The sequence below is a fragment of the Coffea eugenioides genome, chromosome 6 (genome assembly GCF_003713205.1).
Source record: "Coffea eugenioides isolate CCC68of chromosome 6, Ceug_1.0, whole genome shotgun sequence".
Taxonomy (NCBI): Eukaryota; Viridiplantae; Streptophyta; class Magnoliopsida; order Gentianales; family Rubiaceae; genus Coffea; species Coffea eugenioides.
The window spans coordinates 17,915,234-17,933,827 of NC_040040.1; the positions used below are offsets into that span (position 1 = coordinate 17,915,234).

Genomic DNA, 18,594 nt, shown 5'->3' on the forward strand with positions numbered 1-18,594 from the left:
TATTCAAAAGCTCCAAATATTATTAATAGGGTTGTCTGTTTGGTGCACTAGGGGCCCCAAACAAGAAGCAGGCTTGCTATTATTGGTTTCATCTCTTTTTTTCCCCTTATCCAATGCCTAAAGGGAACCAAATAGGGGAAAAAATTCTTTCCCTTTCCTTTCTATTGGTTTACTTTCCCTTCCTAAAGAATCTATCCAAACACAAAAAACCCCTCTCTCCCCTTTTTTTTTCCCCCTTCTTTCCATCCTATTCTTTCAAAACAAACAACTAACATTATTTTAAACGTCAACATGATACTCGAATCAAAAAGGGAAACTGAAAAACAGCATATGTAGTAATAACAAGTTAAATAAAACTTCTCAATATCATCTTTGTTCCAGAAAGTAAAGTGCTTCACATATGTAGTAATAACAAGTTACAATGTGAGAGGACGAGGAAGTGTCAGTTCTTGAGTTTTCCTTGCATTTGAGGCTGAATCCATGTTGTGCCACAATAAGTTCCTTGCTTTGGCTCATAGCCGTAATACTCACTAAGATCGCAGGACTGTCGAGTCTTCAACGAGTAAGAAGAATAATAGTATCTACTGTTCCCATAAGTTTTATAGACTATATTGTCTTCCCAGCCTGATGCTTCTTCAACTGCTATCGACAGCGACTGAGAGAAGTCGATAAAAATTGCTCCGCCGCCTAAGCTATCCAGAGCAATCCAGTCCATGAGAGACCAATCAAACCTGTAGATGTAACCCAACTGGATATCATGAATGCTGAATAATAAAAGCTGCCCTTTGTATTCAATCAGGATTTGTTTGTTTGATGCTAAATGATACAAACTTCGTTCTTTGACCAAACTCCAACATCGGCTGACAACATCAAATTTTGCTAACTTCCCTCCCCAGAAAACACAATATACTTCACCTTTTTCAGAACTGTAGACTATACTCTTTACTATATCCCCTGCCTGAGCAACAACTTGGGTTCGCCAGTTTTTCTCACCGAAAGTGTATGTTCCAATGTGTAGCTCTTGATTGACATGGTACGCGATGAAGACAACACAATCGGGAGAAGTAGGAATTCTTGAAAAAGCAGCTCTAACGTAACCAGTACAACTACTTAATGATGGTAGCAACATGAAATCATTAGAGAACGGATTATAAAAGAAAAAAGAGGTTCCATTCTTCCTAAGCCCCTTGAAGAAAAGCAGCCAGCCTTGTTCTGAAGCACACGGCCTTGCTTGGAAGACAAGGCTCATATCTTTTGACTTCCAATTGTCCTTCTTAACAGGATAAAGTTTTCTCGAATCTGGGTTGAATAACATCCCATCAAGTGTTAGTTTTTGACTGTTATTTTGGAAGCTCTTACGCCAATTGTACTGGAACATCCACCAGGGTAGTCTACTACTCGTTAATGGCTGAATTGTTAAGATTTTTGCTTGCCACTCCTTGCAAACAAGGATCGAATGAACTCGATCATATAAGCAAAGTTTCTGAATGATTGTTCGTAGGAGGTCTTCGTGAAGATCAGCCCAGGGCCTTGTTTCACCCTTCCGCTTCTTAATCTTCTCCGCCATGTTGATCTGTAACAAGGATGCTTTGGATTGTAAAGGTTTCTCTCTTTGAAAAAAAAATATATATATGAAAAGCAGCTTAGTTTTACATGTCTAGATTGTGGAACAAGTAAAGCCCTAACTCATAGTAGAAGAAATTGGCAATTTATAGTAGTAAATTTGGAGCCAACCTGCAATATAGCAATTAGATGGCAGAGTTTGAGTATAGCTGGAATACCTCAGAGTAAAGAATGGGAATTTGTGGCGTGTTAGAAATCACCTTCCAAGAGAGGAACAGGTATTTAAATGGCAAGTCAAGTGGTAATATAGCAAAAATAGAAACTTGTTCCTATAGAAATTGAGACCGAGATTATTGGTAGGTTTTCGTCTTGAGCATCGTATCAATATATGATTAGTAAGATTAATTTTAACGAGGAAGTGAAATAATTAAGCTCAATCACTAATTCTTATTTGACATAATGATCAAATTTGTATTTTGGGCATTACCAAAAGAATGGTAAATCACTATTTATCCCCTTTGGTTTTGAATTTTACCACACTACAAACTTCTATTGTCCAATATCATCCACTTAATTCCTCTTTTTTTTTTTTTCTAAAGTAAAAGTTAAAAGAAGGATAGAAAACACCTCCAGTTCGGCAATTGACAAAACGCGAATAGGTGTGAAGTATGACATAGCATATGGCAATTTATTTGTAGTTTACGTGACTATTTATTTATAAGGATGGCCTGCCCCCGGCCCGCTGCCTACAAATTCCCCCTACCCCCGCCCTGCTTGCCCCGTGGGTACTCCCGCGGGATTAATAAAAATTTGTTATATAATTTTATTATAGTTAAATTTTAACAAATAATCAAGTACTAAAATATCAACACATCACCAAATTATTATTCATTATAATTTCACAATTGAAACTTATAAAAATAATAAAACAAAAGTTATTTGAATACAATCCAACATGATGAAATAAATACAACTAAAGTAGTCAAGTTTTCACTTTTGACACAAATATAATCATTAATTCATTATTAAAAGAAGGATAGAAAACACCTCCAGTTCGGCAATTGACAAAACGTGAATAGGTGTGAAGTATGACATAGCATATGGCAATTTATTTGTAGTTGATAAGTGAATATTTTGTATATATTTTTGTGCAGTTTTGCACGAGCTTTTGTCATATTGTTAAAGGATCATAGTTGTACTTAAGCTCTTTTTGGTGCAAATTGCTTCAAGTGTCGTTTAGTGATCGGAACTTGCAAAATGAGTAGATTAATGCATAAACATATGATATTTTGTAGGTTATCGGAGTATGAAACATTTACATGTTATAAAGAAGAGGCAAGATGCTAGTTGGAGGACAACGGACAAGTGAAACAAGGAGCAAAGATTGAGTGAAAGAGAGAAGAATTTGAAGATGGAAACAGGGGAGATGGATCCGAGCTCGAATCCATTCTTGTCCCACATGATCCGATCCCTCGGTTAAACTTCTGGAGAAGTAGATCCGAGGGCCAAGCGATCCGAGCTGGGATCGATCTGAAGAAGGCCTCGGATCCTGCATAAAGAACGATGAAGAAAATGTTGAAAGGCACAGATCCGAGCTCGGATCATATTTTTACCCCTTGGATCTGGGCCTCGGATCTTTCTCTCTCTTCTGCAACTTGCAGAACAACTTGTGTTCATTTCACACTTACTTTTTGACTCATGTTTCACACAAAATTTCGGCTGGAAGCTGGCAAACCTCTTGTACACTTGAAGAAGCAAGATGTGATGATTTCAAGGAAGGGCAAATTTGGAAGAAAAAGGAAAAAATGACATTATTAGAGAGGAGAAGAATATAGTAGAAGTAGTATATATATCAGATTTTAACACTAGAACAAAAAAAAGTTAGTCTTGTCTTGTTCTCTCTAGCTAGTAACTTTTGTGGAGAACAATTGGAGACTTCATTGTACCCATTTTGTTGAAGAAATTGAAGATCATTGGGAGCTCCTTCTTTAACCTTGGCTAAGCTTTCTCTAATCTATCTTTTACTTGTGATTCAAGATTTGTTCATGCAATGAAGCTTTGTGTTTTCTTGTTATATCTTACATGAGTAGCTAAATTTCTAGATCTAGGGAGTAGATGAACCTTATGGCTACTTGATATGAAGTGGATATGATTTACACTTGTTACATCTTGTATTAACTTGTCTACTTGTGCATGCTTAGCCCTTGTTGTTGCTTGATCACCAATAACAAGCTCTTAGTTGTTATTATTCAATGAAAATTGGTAATAGTGATGGAACAACATGAGTAGAGCTTAAGTAGTAGACTCATGAGAAGAGAGGTACACTTAAGTGGATGAAACTTGCATTTCATGAAGGAATCAAGAGTAGAACTAGTTATTCACCATGAGAATAGGGAAAACTAGACTATTCTAGACCATTTCATTATGAGAATGAGATTTGGTAATATTGGAAATGAATCTCTAGTTAACAAGGATTGTAACAAGAGGTAAATCTATTCATTTGTGTTGTTTATGCCATAAGTGGAATCTACATCCCTAGACTCAAGTATTTAGTGAATTTTCTCCATTTGTTATCTTGCAATTGTCTAGTTAAGTTTTGTAGGAAGTAGTAGTTATAGATTCTCTTGCGTTAATTATTAGTTAGTCTAAATAATAGAGTAAGTAAAGGACCTAGTACTTATTTAAGTTGCTCCTCGTGGGATCGATCCGATACATGTCCTAAACTACTAATTTGACCTGTATACTTGCAGTCAAACAGGCATAATTCGGAATTAAACTTGCACTTATATCAAAATCCCGTCAGTAGTTTATGTGACTATTTATTTATAAGGATGGCCCGCCCCCAGCCCGCTGCCTACAAATTCCCCCTACCCCCTCCCTGTTTGCCCCGTGGATGCCCCCGCAGGGTTAATAAAAATTTGTTATATAATTTTATTATAGTTAAATTTTAGCAAATAATCAAGTACTAAAATATCAACATATCACCAAATTATTATTCATTGTAATTTCACAATTAAAACTTATAAAAATAATAAAACAAAAGTTATTTAAATATAATCCAACATGATGAAATAAATACAACTAAAGTAGTCAAGTTTTCACTTTTGACACAAATATAATCATTAATTCATTATTATGCTTGTGTTTTTTTTTGAGAAAAAATGTTATTGTATTAAGTGTAATTAGGGATTTAGTATAAATGTATTAGTAAATTTAGCATAACCAATTAATAATTTCTATTAGTAGACATATATAATTATTAGTATAATTGATAATATCAATTATATTACATATACTAATATACTAATATACATTATACAATACATATAACTAATAATATCATTATCATAAGTTTGTAACTAATTAAATTATATATTTTATATATAATTAGAGGATTAATCTTTCCTACACTGACAGTGTATACATTGTCAGCTTTAGATAAACGACAACTATGCAAAATATAAATTTGAAATTTAACTTTTACACACATGTTATTAATCCAACGATGATAGTGTATGCATTGTCAGTGTATATAAGATTTACTCATAATTATATACATACATATATTTTTTATATATTTATTTTTTTAAAGCGTGTGGCGGGGCGGGGGTACACTCCCCCACCCTCCGCCCCGTTTCTAAGAGGGGAGAAAAAAATTCCCCCTGTCTCCGCCCCATTGGCCCCCCGCGAGATGGGTGCCCACGGCAACTTGTCCCCATTGTCATCCTTATTTATTTACTTTTTTGAATCAAAGAAAGCGAATGCAATTGCGAAAAGGAAGGGGCATTTGATCATTGATTTAAAAAATAAAAAAATTTTCCCCAGATCTACCCGCCCATGAGTGCAAGATGGTGACTTTTCATAGCATAGCGGATTTCATTATTTACTGAAATTATGATGTGTGCGTGAATATATATATATATATAGAAAAATATTATTTACACTCAATTTTTTGTTATTTACACTCTCACCATTTGTTTTATCAAATAGTATAACAAATAAAAACTATATGACTAAAATGACAGTAAAAATGCGATTAACAAAAATAAATGTGTATATATATATATATATATATATATATATATAAATCAAAAGAAGTGCTTCCCCAATTCTTCCAAAAAAATAAAAAATAAAAAAATCTTTTGGGATACTTTTGAAAAGTTCTGTTTCACACATACTCATTGTGAATTTGTGATATGTGAAGTATTAGGGGCAAAGATACTAAATTTCGTACCACAGACCAATCTTCAGCTGTAAATGATTACTGGACATTCTTATTTAGGGATGGCAACGGGGCGGGGTTGGGGCGGGGGACGCCTCCCCCGCCCCCCGCCCCGTTGCCTATTAGTTCCCCCCATCCCCCGCCCCGTCCCCCGCCTCCTGCTCCCCCCGCCCCGCCCCGCCTTGCCCCGCTTCCCCCGCGAGGTTAATAAAATTTTATTATATAATTTTATTATAATAAAATTTTAATAAATAATCAAGTACTAAAATATCAACACATCACCAAATTATTATTCATTGTAATTTTACAATTGAAACTCATAAAAACAATCAAACAGAAGTTATTTGAATACAATCCAATATAATGAAATAAATATAACTAAAATAGTCAAGTTTTCACTTTTAGTACAAATGCAATCACTAATTCATTATTGTGTTTGTGCTTTTTTTTTTGAGAAAAAAATGTTATTCTATTAAGTGTAATTAGAAATTTAGTATAAATGTATTAGTAAATTTAGTATAACTAATTAATAAATTCTATTAGTAGACATGTATAATTATTCATATAATTGATAATATCAATTATATTACATAAACTAATATACATTATATAATACATCTAACTAATAATATCATTATCATAAGTTTATAACTAATTAACTTACATATAATATATACATATTATATATAATTATATTTTTTTTGCGGGTGGCGGGGCGGGGGATGGGGCGGGGGATACTCCCCCGCCCCGTTTCTAAGCGGGGGGAAAAAATTCCCCCCCGCCCCCGCCCCAACCCCCGCCCCGAGAGCCCCCCGCGGGGCGGGTGCCCGCGATTCTTATTAGGGACGATGCAACAAGAATTTTAGTAGAGATGATGCCCCTTACATGATGTACCTAGTAACCAAATTAACTTCTAAAGTGAACATCACAAGTTCACAACCTCTTGCTCTTTGGCACATCAGATGTACGTATAGCTGCCAAGCATAGGTGATAATTGATAAACAATTTTGTTTGGATAGTGTATTATTTGAAATATTATTTGGAATAATTACTGTAGCACTTTTTGTGATGTGATGTATGTGAGATAAAAAGGTGATTGGGAATATAAAAAGGTGGATTGAAAAATGTGTTCCACATATAGATAATTCTTCATCAACTGTATTTGAAATCAAATCAAAATAAAAAAAAAGTCCACAATAAGCAGAAAGCCATCAAAAAAATTTACGAAAAAAGATTAAACACTATTTATGTTATTTTTTGGCATTGAGAGCCATAAACACAAATTAGTCTCGAATACTACCAGGTCTAGGAGGCTGGATCCAAATTGTCACTTCATCAGAACCGAAGGTTTTCAGTGTTTTGATCATCGTACGTATATCTTCAAGAGGTTTACACTCTGGACTCTTCAATATTGGCGGATCATTCAAAGAAAAAACCTTCACTTCCTTAGTTTCATCGTCAAAATAGCAAATACAGCCCGCAAGGTCCGCTGCATCCCCTAAATCTCGGACAACAAATGATGTAGGGCTTGCAAACAATGCTGCACCCCCTCCTAAGCTTTTCTCAGCAATCCATGTCATTGGATTTTCCTTGTGATCGAATTTGAAAATGCACCATTCATCGCAATTTTTGCTTGCGGTTGCCAATCGAACCTGTCCATCACATCCAAACAAGTGAAAGTGATACATAGAGCTTACAGAAAAATGTCGTGGAAAATGCTCAGTAAGTATAATACTGCGATTCTTCTCAAAACTGTAGCATCCCAGCATTCCATCCTGGAAGATGTAATAGAGTAGTTCATTAACGTATAAAATGCTCTTTGCTTCAGGATCATCCTTTCTCTCTGCGATTACTTGTGTGTTCCAATATACATCACCAATTTTATATGTCCCAACATGTGTTTTACCCAGTGAACAACAATACAGAACGAAGATCACGCATCTTGGAGAAGTAGGGATGGTGGAGAAAGTGGCTAATTCAACATCATAAGCGAACTTGGGCACCGAGATAACAAGGTCCAAAAATGCATTAAAGAAGGTGAATATGCTTTTCTTGGCAGACCCTAGATAATCAGCTGAAACTATAAGCAACCAACCCTGTTTGGAGGCACAGACTTTCGGACATCTACCATGGTGCCTAATGCACCTATCAGTTGGAGCATATACAGGTCTAGGTCTGGTGGGACTATATGAGGGACCGGTGGGACTATATCCGGGACCGACCAGATAAAATGAGGCATATCCGGGACTGGTGGGACTATATCCAGTTCGGGTGGGATAATATCCGGGACAGCTGGGACTATATACGGGACATGTGGGACTATATATGGGAAAGTTACATCTCGGGGTTATATCAGCGATAGCTGCAGAAGAAATCTCACTTTTGACGAGCAGAGTTGCAGAAGTGAACCTTGTTGGATCCTGTGGGTCGAAAAGCTGACATTCAAAGGATTCGGCTGTAGATCTGCTATACCATCGGGTATAGTTATGGTAATAAGTCATAACCCATGGAAGTTTAGCAGCAGGAGTGCCCCAGTTCTTGCAGACTGAATCAAAACTCACTTTATCAGACAGGCATGGTAATTTGTTCTTGATGATTCTCAAGATGTCCCGAGGAAGATCAGCCCAAGGCCTGCTCTTGTTTTCAACTTGAATCTTATCCGTCCCCATATATGTTAACTGGGTATTAAAGATAAATTTTTTTCCAACGTCTTATTAGAGCACTATTTTCAGTTTTATTGCAAGAACTTTCTCAGCTATCGTCTAATCGAAAAATAAGATCCTTCTCGCCTTGTAGCAATGCTGTATATATAGACGCTGAATAGAAGGGGTGTGGGAAGCTGGAGGCGATGTGGGACATTGGAGAGTATTGGAATCCAAATCCATTTTGCACCCCTAATTTCTTATTCATTCCCACTTGGCACCCTCAATTTTGTCCTTTTTGCTCTTGTCGTGATTCTTGAGTTGCAATTCAGTCCTTAATCTCCCAACTTATACCATCTTAATCCTCATCATAGCTTGAAGCTCAATTAGATTTTGTAGGGTTGTAAAGATTAAAGACTAAAATTAGAATTTCTGCATTTTTTTTTCAAGGTTTAAGCCCCATTTGCGGTTAAACCATCTTTAGCGGTTATGATACTTTCGATAAAAAAACACTTTTAGTTGTTAAAAGTATTTTTAAGGTGTTTGGTAAATATCATCACATAAAATTAGAAGTACAGCTTATGGTGTTAAAAGTACTTTTAGCACAAGATCAAATTTAGTGTTTTCAGAGTAGATTTTGTGATTTAAAATAAAATAATAAATTCAATCATTTTATCCTATATAGTAAAATGAATAAAGAGATAAATACATTAAAAATTTTTCGAATCACACATTATCTAATACAATAAGTATTCATTGAACTATATCTCCGAATAATATACTTAAAGGTATTTAAACACTTAATAAGTACTTCTATTAAAAACTCTATTGAAAAAGTATTTTTCAATAAACTATCGCAAACTCAAACGAACCTAAATCCCCCCAAACATATGATTCTCAGTTCACTATTTCACAAGGGTAGAAATTAAATGATTATTCACGCTTCGATTGAATTTTTTTTTAAGTCTAGCTATTATTTGACAAAAGTTTATCTTTTGGTTCATGTATTATCATCATATTGTGAAATGTGACGCTCAATTTGTGAGGTTTTAAACATTTAAAGACTAAATTAGGGTTTTCTACGTGTACAATACTTTTTCTCGAGAAAAGATCTTTTAGGTCTAAATCCTCAAATTATGAAAATTGCCCTTAAAATTCATCATAGAAGTGCAAAAACTGAAAATAACCGGACATGTTTCTAAATTATCAGGTTCCGGACCTGCCCGTAGCATACGCCTTCATATCTACTGATTATGACCTCTACTTGTCCCACCAGTAAAAGAAAAAAAAACACTACCAAATGTGGCTACCGAAGCCCCGATCCGATTTGCTGCCTTTCTTCCTCTTCTTCCTTGCATTTCCCTCTCCTTCAGTAATCTATTGAGTTACTGGTCATTGGTAAATTTCCCCTTCTTATAGTTTTGTTTCTTTCTTTGGATAAATTTTCTGGTAATGCTATACTTCTTTGATTAGTTGGTAATTTTCTTACATTGATGTGTTACATTTTCATGTTGGCTTGTGATTATTTATTTTTAGTACATACGAGAACAAACTTAATGCTGCAATATTGGATGGGGGGGGGGGAAAGGGTCAAAAACCAAGAAAAAGATACAGTGGCAGAAATGGAAAAAGAGGTGTTGTTTCCGAATGCGCTTTTTTGGTTTTGTTTATGAAGAAAAAATATGTTCTTTCTGCCCTTCAATCGCTTTGTTTGAGTTAAGATTTTTGGAACTTAAAGATATTACTGTTATTGATTGCTTTGAGCACGTTTCGTTGTTTTCTTGATGGAGCAAAATCTGTCCTTTTTACCTTTGTTTTCTCTGTTTGAAATTTTGATTTTGGAATCCTTTAGGCAGTTTGAGTAATGGAGGCTGAAAGCTGGGCCAATTTCTCGGAAACAAGTGATTCTGAGGGTTGCTTGGATGACTTAAATGATGAGGAGAATTTCTATGCATCTGGTGACATACCCAAGTTGCAATTTAGGTGCCTATAATTTGTTTATCAGTTCTTTTTGTTCCTTTTTGGGTTGGTTTTGTGGATGAAGTTCCTCCAGATGACTTTGTGCAATTAATGGTTGTTTTTGTTGCCCCTTAAAGGAAAGATGTGTCAAAAGCACGGTGGATTGATGATATGGAAATGGCTGAGGTGGTGGAGAGGAAGGGAGGGATGTGGACAAGTACTGGAATAGTTCGTAGAGGCAAAATTTACTGCTCTATTGAAGAAACTTTGTAGGTGATGTGATTTCTGTTTCTTTATGTCTGACATATTCAGGGTTCCTTTCTGTTTAAATTGTTTCATCCTTATTCAATCAGTACTGGAGACCAAAGAAATCAGAAAATGATCATATTTTGCATGTCTTGATGCCTCTGAGTTGGTGCTAAGTATATCGTTTATTAGCACTTGGCTTGACACAATAAATTTATGGACTTTTTTAAAACATAAATTTATTAGCACTTGGTTTGTTGCATGTCTTAATAAATTTATGAACTTTTTTAAAACATAACTTGTGAATAGCCTGGCTAATATTGAAGTTGTATCCTTTTCTATAAGTAAGGTTCCTTCAAGGTTGAAAAGTGATCAATGAATTTAGTGTTTGATAAACATGACCGCAGATGTAGTTAGTTAACTTATGGTGGCTTTACTATAGGAGAGATGTTGGTATGAGTTTCTGTTACCTGTCATTGTATGTTACCCCGTGACATGTTCATTACCAAAAAAAAAAAAAAAAGCTTGGTTAATAATTTAAGTTTGAAATTCACTTCTCTTGTTTGACTTTAGATGCTTGCTACATTCGTAACTTGAGCCATCTCGGTTCAATGAAGCTCTGAAGTTTGGTGCATTGATTTCATAGTGTGACATCTTTGAGTAATCTTTGGTATTCTGAAAGACTGTACTTTTTTGCTTTTACTGTTAGTCTCTCATTTAGACCACTTCCACTGCATTCTGACAGTGTTCAATTTGTTCAAAATGGTGATATGCTAATTAAGATGAAAGAATGCCATCCTTAATCCCTCAGATAACATCAAAAAAAACGAGCATTTATATTTCCATTTAATTCCTCCAAAAGCTTGAATTTCACAGAATATTTCACTAGAGTGAGGGTTTTAATTCTTGCAGACAGCTGTATTTTGCAATCATGGAGCATTCTTGATATTTACATTCTCTAAGAATTAAGCTACACATCACAGTGTTTGATAAATAAAAGATTGGTTTATATTTGATTTCAAATTACGTTGTCGACTGTTTAGCGCCAATTTGCTCAACCTGAGGATTTCATTAATTTCTTTATTATGAGCCATATCTACTGAAGTAGAAAAGGACCAGCAGTGGCACATAAGATATTATTAGCATTGCTTAATCGCTGCATTTTTGGTATTTCAAGATAATCTCAGTTGTTTCTCTTTTGTAGGTTTTTGGCTGAAATTGGAGCTTTGCATCTTCTGGATGAGGACAATACACCCTTTCCTCTGAAATATATTTATAATAAAGTCCAAGAAAAGAAGAATAGATTCTCATGGGAGTCTTTTGAGGCATATAAACACTTAAAAGCTCTTGGTTATGTTGTTGGGCGGCATGGTATACCTTGGACAATGAAGACTGATTCTAGTGCCCAAGATTCAACAGATGTAAATGAGAGAGTGAATGGAGAGTCAAGAGAGAGTTTTATTATTACTGAGATGTTTCGCGGCATGGACATTAATGAAGTTAGACCATTATTTGATGTTTACCCTCCTAATAGCAAGTTTAAGAAGTCTTCTCCTGGCACCCCATGTTTCATCCTTTGCCTTACAAGGTGATTCTAATTCGGAGCTTTATAACTTATTCTGTTTAAATCTGCAGAAAACTTATGTTGTGCATATGGTGTCTGTGTTGAGTGGCTGATGATACATGCTTGAATGCATAGACTCAGAAACTAGAAGTTTCTTAGGGGATTCAAACAAGATTGCCTTTTTTTTTTTAATTTAATTCTAAATTACACTAAGCCCCTCACCTTTATTCCCTTGAACATTGTTAGTATGCAGAATATGAACCCCTTTTCTCAAGCTCTCCTTTTATGACGTGAACTTGAAAAGGTGATGGGCTTTTTGTGTCCTGGTTTGTGTGTGTGTGTGTGTTTTTTTTTTTTTTCTTGTGCTAGTGTCCATCCTCCGTCAAAACAAGAGATTGAGGAACTTGAGAGATGTTGTCATGGCTGCCCTCTAAAATTCTGTAATGTTGATCATGGACGCGTCAGTTTCTTCTCATTCAACAGATTGGAGCTTCCTACACTTCCTTGATCTTTTCCAACAAATACACTAAATTTTGGCCTTGGATGAGACGAGCTATTCTAGACAAAAACTGAACAATGTATGTTCTTCTGGCTTAGTTTCAAAGAACAAATGCATTATGGATTGTTTTTGAGTTTATCATTTGGAAGTTAAGAACTTGGTAATGGTACACTTTGAATCGAGCACATGGCAGCAGTCTTTTGTTATTGTGCTATAAGTTGCACCATGTAGTGAGTCATGTAGATTAGGATCAATAATCTGATGGAAGCTTTGTACTGTTAGTTATGGATTTTGTGCTTATAACTTTGTCTAGGATGTCTTCCTACTAATCTGATGTTTCCCTCCCAATCTATCCTAATTTGGTGCGAGTAACCTTTAAGTTCTCTCTGAAAGTGTTCTAAATGCAGTTGCAAGCCTTCAGACTCTCCAAAACATGATTTGCATATTCGCAATGTTTATGCAGCAGATACAGGGCTTTGTTTTCATTATTTCATCCAAGCATGTCATTAGCCATGTAGGCAGACACTTCTGGTGATTTGTCTAAAACTTGATCTGTGTCTGCCATGCTGGTTGTGATTGGGCCTTTTATAAGGAATATGTTGTACTTAACAGTAGTATTTTGCAGCTTCCTTTTTTTTCGCTTTTTTGATTTCTTCCCTTCTTTGGTTGTTGATATTCTTGTACCACCTCTTTTTGGGGAGTTAAAATAGCTGTTTCTGATTCCTGCCCAAAAATAACTTCACACTATTTTCCTGGCTGAGGAGACTGTACTCACTTTTTTTCCCCCCTTTCCAGTCACAAACCATTGTTTGCCGTCTTAGGACACAGCTTTCAATGGCAATAACATTGCTTCATTTTCTGTTATGTGCATCTTAATAGGCAGCAAATTGATACTTAAATAGTTTTGGTTTCTGTCTTATGGGTTGAAGGTAGACCCAACTTTAATTCTTAAGCTAGGTCTAAGGAATAGCATCTAATAGAAATTGTTGCTGATTGTTTTGTTTCCAATCTTGAGTAAGGCTGCATCATATCTGGCATTCAACTTTCTTGTAAAAACATGGATACTTTATTTTCCGTTCACCGTGTTAACAGCCAACGTACATTTGTTGCCCCAAAATGCCATTAAATGGTATGCTCACTATATATGTTTTAAAAAATTACCAAATGAGTAAACCCCTTTTTCATGCATTTCATTTGGGATGTTTGGCCCTGAATTAGAAAAGAAGAAAGGAAATTATCCCTTGAAGGAGCAAAGGATTTTTCAACAATATCTGTTTCTAGTTGGAATAATGCATGGATACTTTAGACTTGTTTACATTCCTAACTCGTGAGGATTTTGGAGAAAAAAAAATCCCTTTAAATTTACAACCTTTTTTTGGATTGGTAACATTAAAAAAAAAAAAAAAAAAAAAAAAAAAAGAGAGTTGTTTTACTGTTGGATTAGGAAACTAAACCGAAAAGTTGTTTATGAGCTTAGTATCCAACAAGGCTTGCTTTGTTACTTCAAATTGAGCAACTTGGGCCTGAACTGGACTTCATGGGAGTTGCAATAAAAGTTTCTTACCCGATAGCCGTTCGATCCAGAAAAGAACTATGAATGGCCGAATAGGGAAATGACACCATCTCAAGTTATGGACGTTTGATGGCCATATGATAGAGAGCAATTTCAGCATAGCCAGGTGCGCGACGTGGGTTGATTCCGGATTAGTCTGGGCAAAGTTTCGGATACCTGGGCGGACAACCAAAATAGAGAGCAATCAGTAAAATAGAGAGCAATTTCAGTACTCCTCGTCCCAAATTTGCAAGCAACCCCCTCGGACCTCATCAGCATCATCAAACTCTGATGTCCACAGGCAACCATACCCATATCCTTCATCTTTTTTTTTTTTTTTAAGTGTAAGTGCGAGAATTCAAACTTGAAAATTTTCACTTTCATTCCCTCCCTCGAACCATCTGATCCATTCTTCCTCCCAAACTTTGGCTTTCATGAAGTCACAGTTTGTAAAAGAAAAATTCAAAATCTTACAAACTAAGATCCACTTGAATTTGTTATCCAAATTCCAACCCAATCAACAATCAAGCCTCGAAGGAGAGGGGTGGGATGAGCGGAAGGAATGAGAGAGGCAGAACCATTCTATCTTCCCATACTATCTCTCAACTTTGATTGTCCTTCTTTTCCAATCTGTGTGCTACCTGTTTGTCTTCCAAATTTTCCGTGGGTTTCATGGCAGGGAGATGTGATTGCAAAATTTGATTTGAAACTTAGAAAAAAATGTCTTGTTATATCTCCTTATCTGTTGCCAAAATTCAAGAAATTTATTTTTATGTTCAAGTTATGAAGTTATCTAGAACTAGTTGGGAATCCATGGTAATAGAAGACTTAAACACAGTGAAAAAGGAGGGGCAGAGGAAAAAGAACAAGGTGAAGACAATTGAAACTAAGGAAAGAAGGAGGGGATACGAGGAGAACAAAAATACTGCAAAGAAGGGGAAAAGATTAAAAATTCGGGCTATATATAAATTAGCAAAGTTAAAGGAGCCTTTTGTAATAATAATAGAAACTTTTTATGATAAGTGACCCTAAGTTGTTGGGAACAAACAAAAAGTGAAGCCCATTTTGATGAGTTCAGACCCTATAATCGGTTTGATTTGCCCGTTTGGCATATTAATCGTTTTACTCTTGTGCAATTCTCACCTTAATTGGTAAGAAAGGATTATTATAAGGTGATCATAAAGTCTCTGATTCAATTATCAAACTTTCTCTGCCTCACTTTTCATTTGCAGACTATAGAGACCCATATTGGATACAACTCTTAGGTCTTGTTTTGATAATCTAATTTAATACTTAATTTTAATAGATTCAGATCTTAACATATTTAGACCGTTTGATAATAATTGAACATTTGAATTAATTAAGTAGCACTGAATTTTCTAGACAAAACTTGCTTCCAAAATTAAGTGATAAGTTATTCATTTATTATTAAATGTAATATGCACTCAAATGTATTAGATTTAGTATTTAACAATTCAAAAATTTAATGGATTTAGATTTTAGATTCCACACTTTAGTTTTATCAAATGCACCTTTACAGTTTCACTTGAACCTGAAAGAAGAAGAAGTAAAAGCGAAGAAAAAATAAGAACAAGAAAGAGAAGCATAGGAGCTTGGTGGGCAAAAGAAACCATTTTCTTTTGATTTTTGTTAACCCTCTAGTTCTTCCTTCTACCAGATAAAAAGGACAAGTTCATCCAAAACGAGTTTGATGACATGCAAGCAAGAAGGGCGATCCTAAAAACACAATAACAAGAACCACAGCTGACAAGAACCTAATTTGTATGGCTTTGTAAATAAACAATTTATGAACATGGTGCTGGCATAGCAAATGACGTTATAAACCATAATCTCAAAAGGCAAGAGTTGGAAAACAACATGTCAAGTAATTAAGGAATGCCAACTGCCTATATTCTCGTTGTCAAAACATATTACTCATTGCATAATTACGTTTTTCGACTACATTCAAGTTAATCAAAGACCAATCAACCGGCAAGGTGTGTTTTGGAGATAAAGAAATGAAGAAATTTAAGGGCATTAAACAAATATATATATATATATATATATATATAGTTTTGGTAAGTAAAACTAGTTATGGGCTTCATGATAATTAAAAGAATTGCATGGTCTTAATGTAGCATTTGATTGAAATTAAAATTTTCAATATATTCCTTTTAGTCCTTGGGAAATTTTGAAGATTTTCATTGAAAGTCATTCTTTCACTTCCAAAATTTTGTTGAATGGCTATTGTCCCCCTCTACTTAGCTTTTGATTGATAGGTTGCAATTTTATCATTTATTTTATTATTAATTTTTCCTATTACCTGACCTAACGTGAATTAATTATTAGATTCTACTCATCTTGACAATTCACATTTATTTGAGGGAGTTGATCGAAAACATCATAACAAGTGTCAATTTAGCAATCATTAGGAAAGAGCTGGAGTAGCAGGCATCCAGGAGCATTTTTTGGAACAAGAAGGTGCGACCCTTTTTGGTAAGTTGCGGAAGACAGCATTGGAAAAGAAAAAAAGGAACGAAGGACTGGAGTCTCCAGTCTCTTGATGGGGGGCGCCGCACAGCAGCCGTAGGGCATTAGAGTAGCAATTAGAATTAGGAACAGAGGATAAGCACTACTTTTAGTTTTAGCTTTTGGATTTTTCCTTTTTTGTCTTCTTGTGATTTTCTTCCTGCGAATGTCTAGACCAAAGAAAAAAATGGGTCATACTTTGTAGTCTTGGCTTTTCTTTCCCAATTCGGACGAATTGAATCATCGAAACTGGAGACAATGTCTGCTACTGTCCCTTCAGCTTTGTGTGGGTCTTTCGCATCCGGGACGAGCTAAATCCCCTTTTCTAGTCGAGAAACAACGGATGTTTTGGTTCGTCTAAAAATTATGAGATTGATTTAATTTTATTTTTTTCTCTTATTTATTGGTATCTGCATATTCTTTGATTACAGTGCTTACGATTGTTCAATTAATTGATATTGTCTTGGCATTTAAATCCGTAATTGTTTAATTGCCTGAAATAGTGATAATTGGCATGATTTGGATTTGTGTCAAGAAAATATGCGGGCTAACATAAATAACCTGGTAGTGTGTTATTTGATTAGAATATGGCTCCCCTAATACGTAAGGCAATTGGAAAATTAAATCTTACGGGCGTAACTAGGATTATTTCCTAATTAGAGCAGTGATTAACGGACGTATCTTAATCACCGACACAATAAGGAGGGGTTGACTGCCATCTCTTGTTTGGTAGTTATAACCTATTTATTGATAAATAATTGGAATTGCCTTTGTTTCGATGATCAATTAGGTGCACTATTGCTGAAGTTATTTCTTGGCTAGAGCCTTAGTTATCATTCATTTGATTTTAGTAACTTGTTATTTAATTTTTAATAGTTTCTTAGATTTTATTTGAATTTCTTTGATTGTCATCTTCTGCACAAAAACACCCCCTTTGTTACTGTGGATTTGAAAAGAAACAGTTACTCCCAGTCCCTGTGGATTCGACCCTACTTACCACTATTTACAAAAATTAACTTTAGTTGAGTAGGTTTTTATTATTGCACAGGCTGACACCCTGTCATTGATTTACATAAAATCTTAACAGTTACTCATCTTGCAATATTTTTGACCTTGCGATATGGTAAATTGATTTATAAAATTCAACTAGCTATTAACTGCTTTAGTTTTACATATTGAATTGGCAAAAATAATTTATTAAGTCAAGAAAATTTTCATTAAATCCAAACTGCACATAGCATACAATTAATTATTGCATTGTAATGCATTTTTTATTTTTCAAATTTAATATTTAAGTACTTTGTTCTACATACATATGATTTTTTTTTATATGTAAAATCTAAACTAATAAAAGTGTATATTTATAAAAATTCCTTCCATAAACATATAAAACTAAGATTTACACCTAATTAGCAATGTTAATTGTGTACTTCCAATTTGCACTGAGAATGTGATTGCTTTTCAAAATTTGATGCCATGGAATAATCAAGTTATAAAATTTTCCCTCAGGATTTTAAGAACGAGAAAGTAGAGAAATAATTACTTATCTTAATAAGTACTTCATTGCATATTTTGATGTCATAATGAATATATAACTTACTTATCATATTTCATACACTTAAGTTTACTATTGTTTTGTTAAAATAATCTATTAACAAAGAATAAAAATTTGAGCAAAAATTTTTTACTTTGAGATGCAATTAGACACATGGCATGAAGAAAAAGCAAAATCAAACCATAATTATGAAATTACACGCTTAAATTGACAATTTTCTATGCATATCAGTGCATCCCCTAATAAAGAAATCTTGGTTCTGT

At 34.8% G+C, this 18,594-nt stretch overlaps 2 protein-coding genes across 4 annotated transcripts; one reads left to right on the forward strand and one right to left on the reverse strand.

The window, feature by feature from the left end:
• Nucleotides 1-442: 442 nt before the first annotated feature.
• LOC113773733 (F-box/kelch-repeat protein At1g57790-like) lies at nucleotides 443-1,567 on the reverse strand. Its single transcript, XM_027318353.1, has one exon. The coding sequence runs from the start codon at nucleotides 1,565-1,567 to the stop codon at nucleotides 443-445; it is 1,125 nt and encodes a 374-aa protein (XP_027174154.1).
• An 8,149-nt stretch (nucleotides 1,568-9,716) lies between these two features.
• LOC113775668 lies at nucleotides 9,717-13,080 on the forward strand. Of its 3 annotated transcripts, XM_027320644.1 has the most exons (6): nucleotides 9,717-9,825; nucleotides 10,280-10,410; nucleotides 10,524-10,655; nucleotides 11,837-12,220; nucleotides 12,443-12,500; nucleotides 12,566-12,656. In XM_027320644.1, the coding sequence occupies exons 2-5, from the start codon at nucleotides 10,292-10,294 to the stop codon at nucleotides 12,483-12,485; spliced, it is 678 nt and encodes a 225-aa protein (XP_027176445.1). In that variant the 5' UTR covers nucleotides 9,717-9,825; nucleotides 10,280-10,291; the 3' UTR covers nucleotides 12,486-12,500; nucleotides 12,566-12,656. The 3 variants fall into 3 exon arrangements, with proteins under 3 accessions (XP_027176445.1, XP_027176443.1, XP_027176444.1); XM_027320642.1 differs by lacking the exon at nucleotides 12,443-12,500 and having other exon boundaries at nucleotides 12,566-13,080; XM_027320643.1 differs by lacking the exons at nucleotides 9,717-9,825; nucleotides 12,443-12,500 and having other exon boundaries at nucleotides 10,285-10,410; nucleotides 10,529-10,655; nucleotides 12,566-13,080.
• The last annotated feature ends 5,514 nt before the right edge of the window (nucleotides 13,081-18,594 follow it).

Excerpts from the sequence above, each read along its gene's own strand:
- LOC113775668 (XM_027320642.1), top strand. The coding sequence starts at position 10,292 with ATGGAGGCTGAAAGCTGGGCCAATTTCTCGGAAACAAGTGATTCTGAG. Across the intron at positions 10,411-10,523 it reads ATACCCAAGTTGCAATTTAG|GAAAGATGTGTCAAAAGCAC; the intron begins GTGCCTATAATT and ends TGCCCCTTAAAG. Across the intron at positions 10,656-11,836 it reads TGCTCTATTGAAGAAACTTT|GTTTTTGGCTGAAATTGGAG; the intron begins GTAGGTGATGTG and ends TCTCTTTTGTAG.
- LOC113773733 (XM_027318353.1), bottom strand. The coding sequence starts at position 1,567 with ATGGCGGAGAAGATTAAGAAGCGGAAGGGTGAAACAAGGCCCTGGGCT.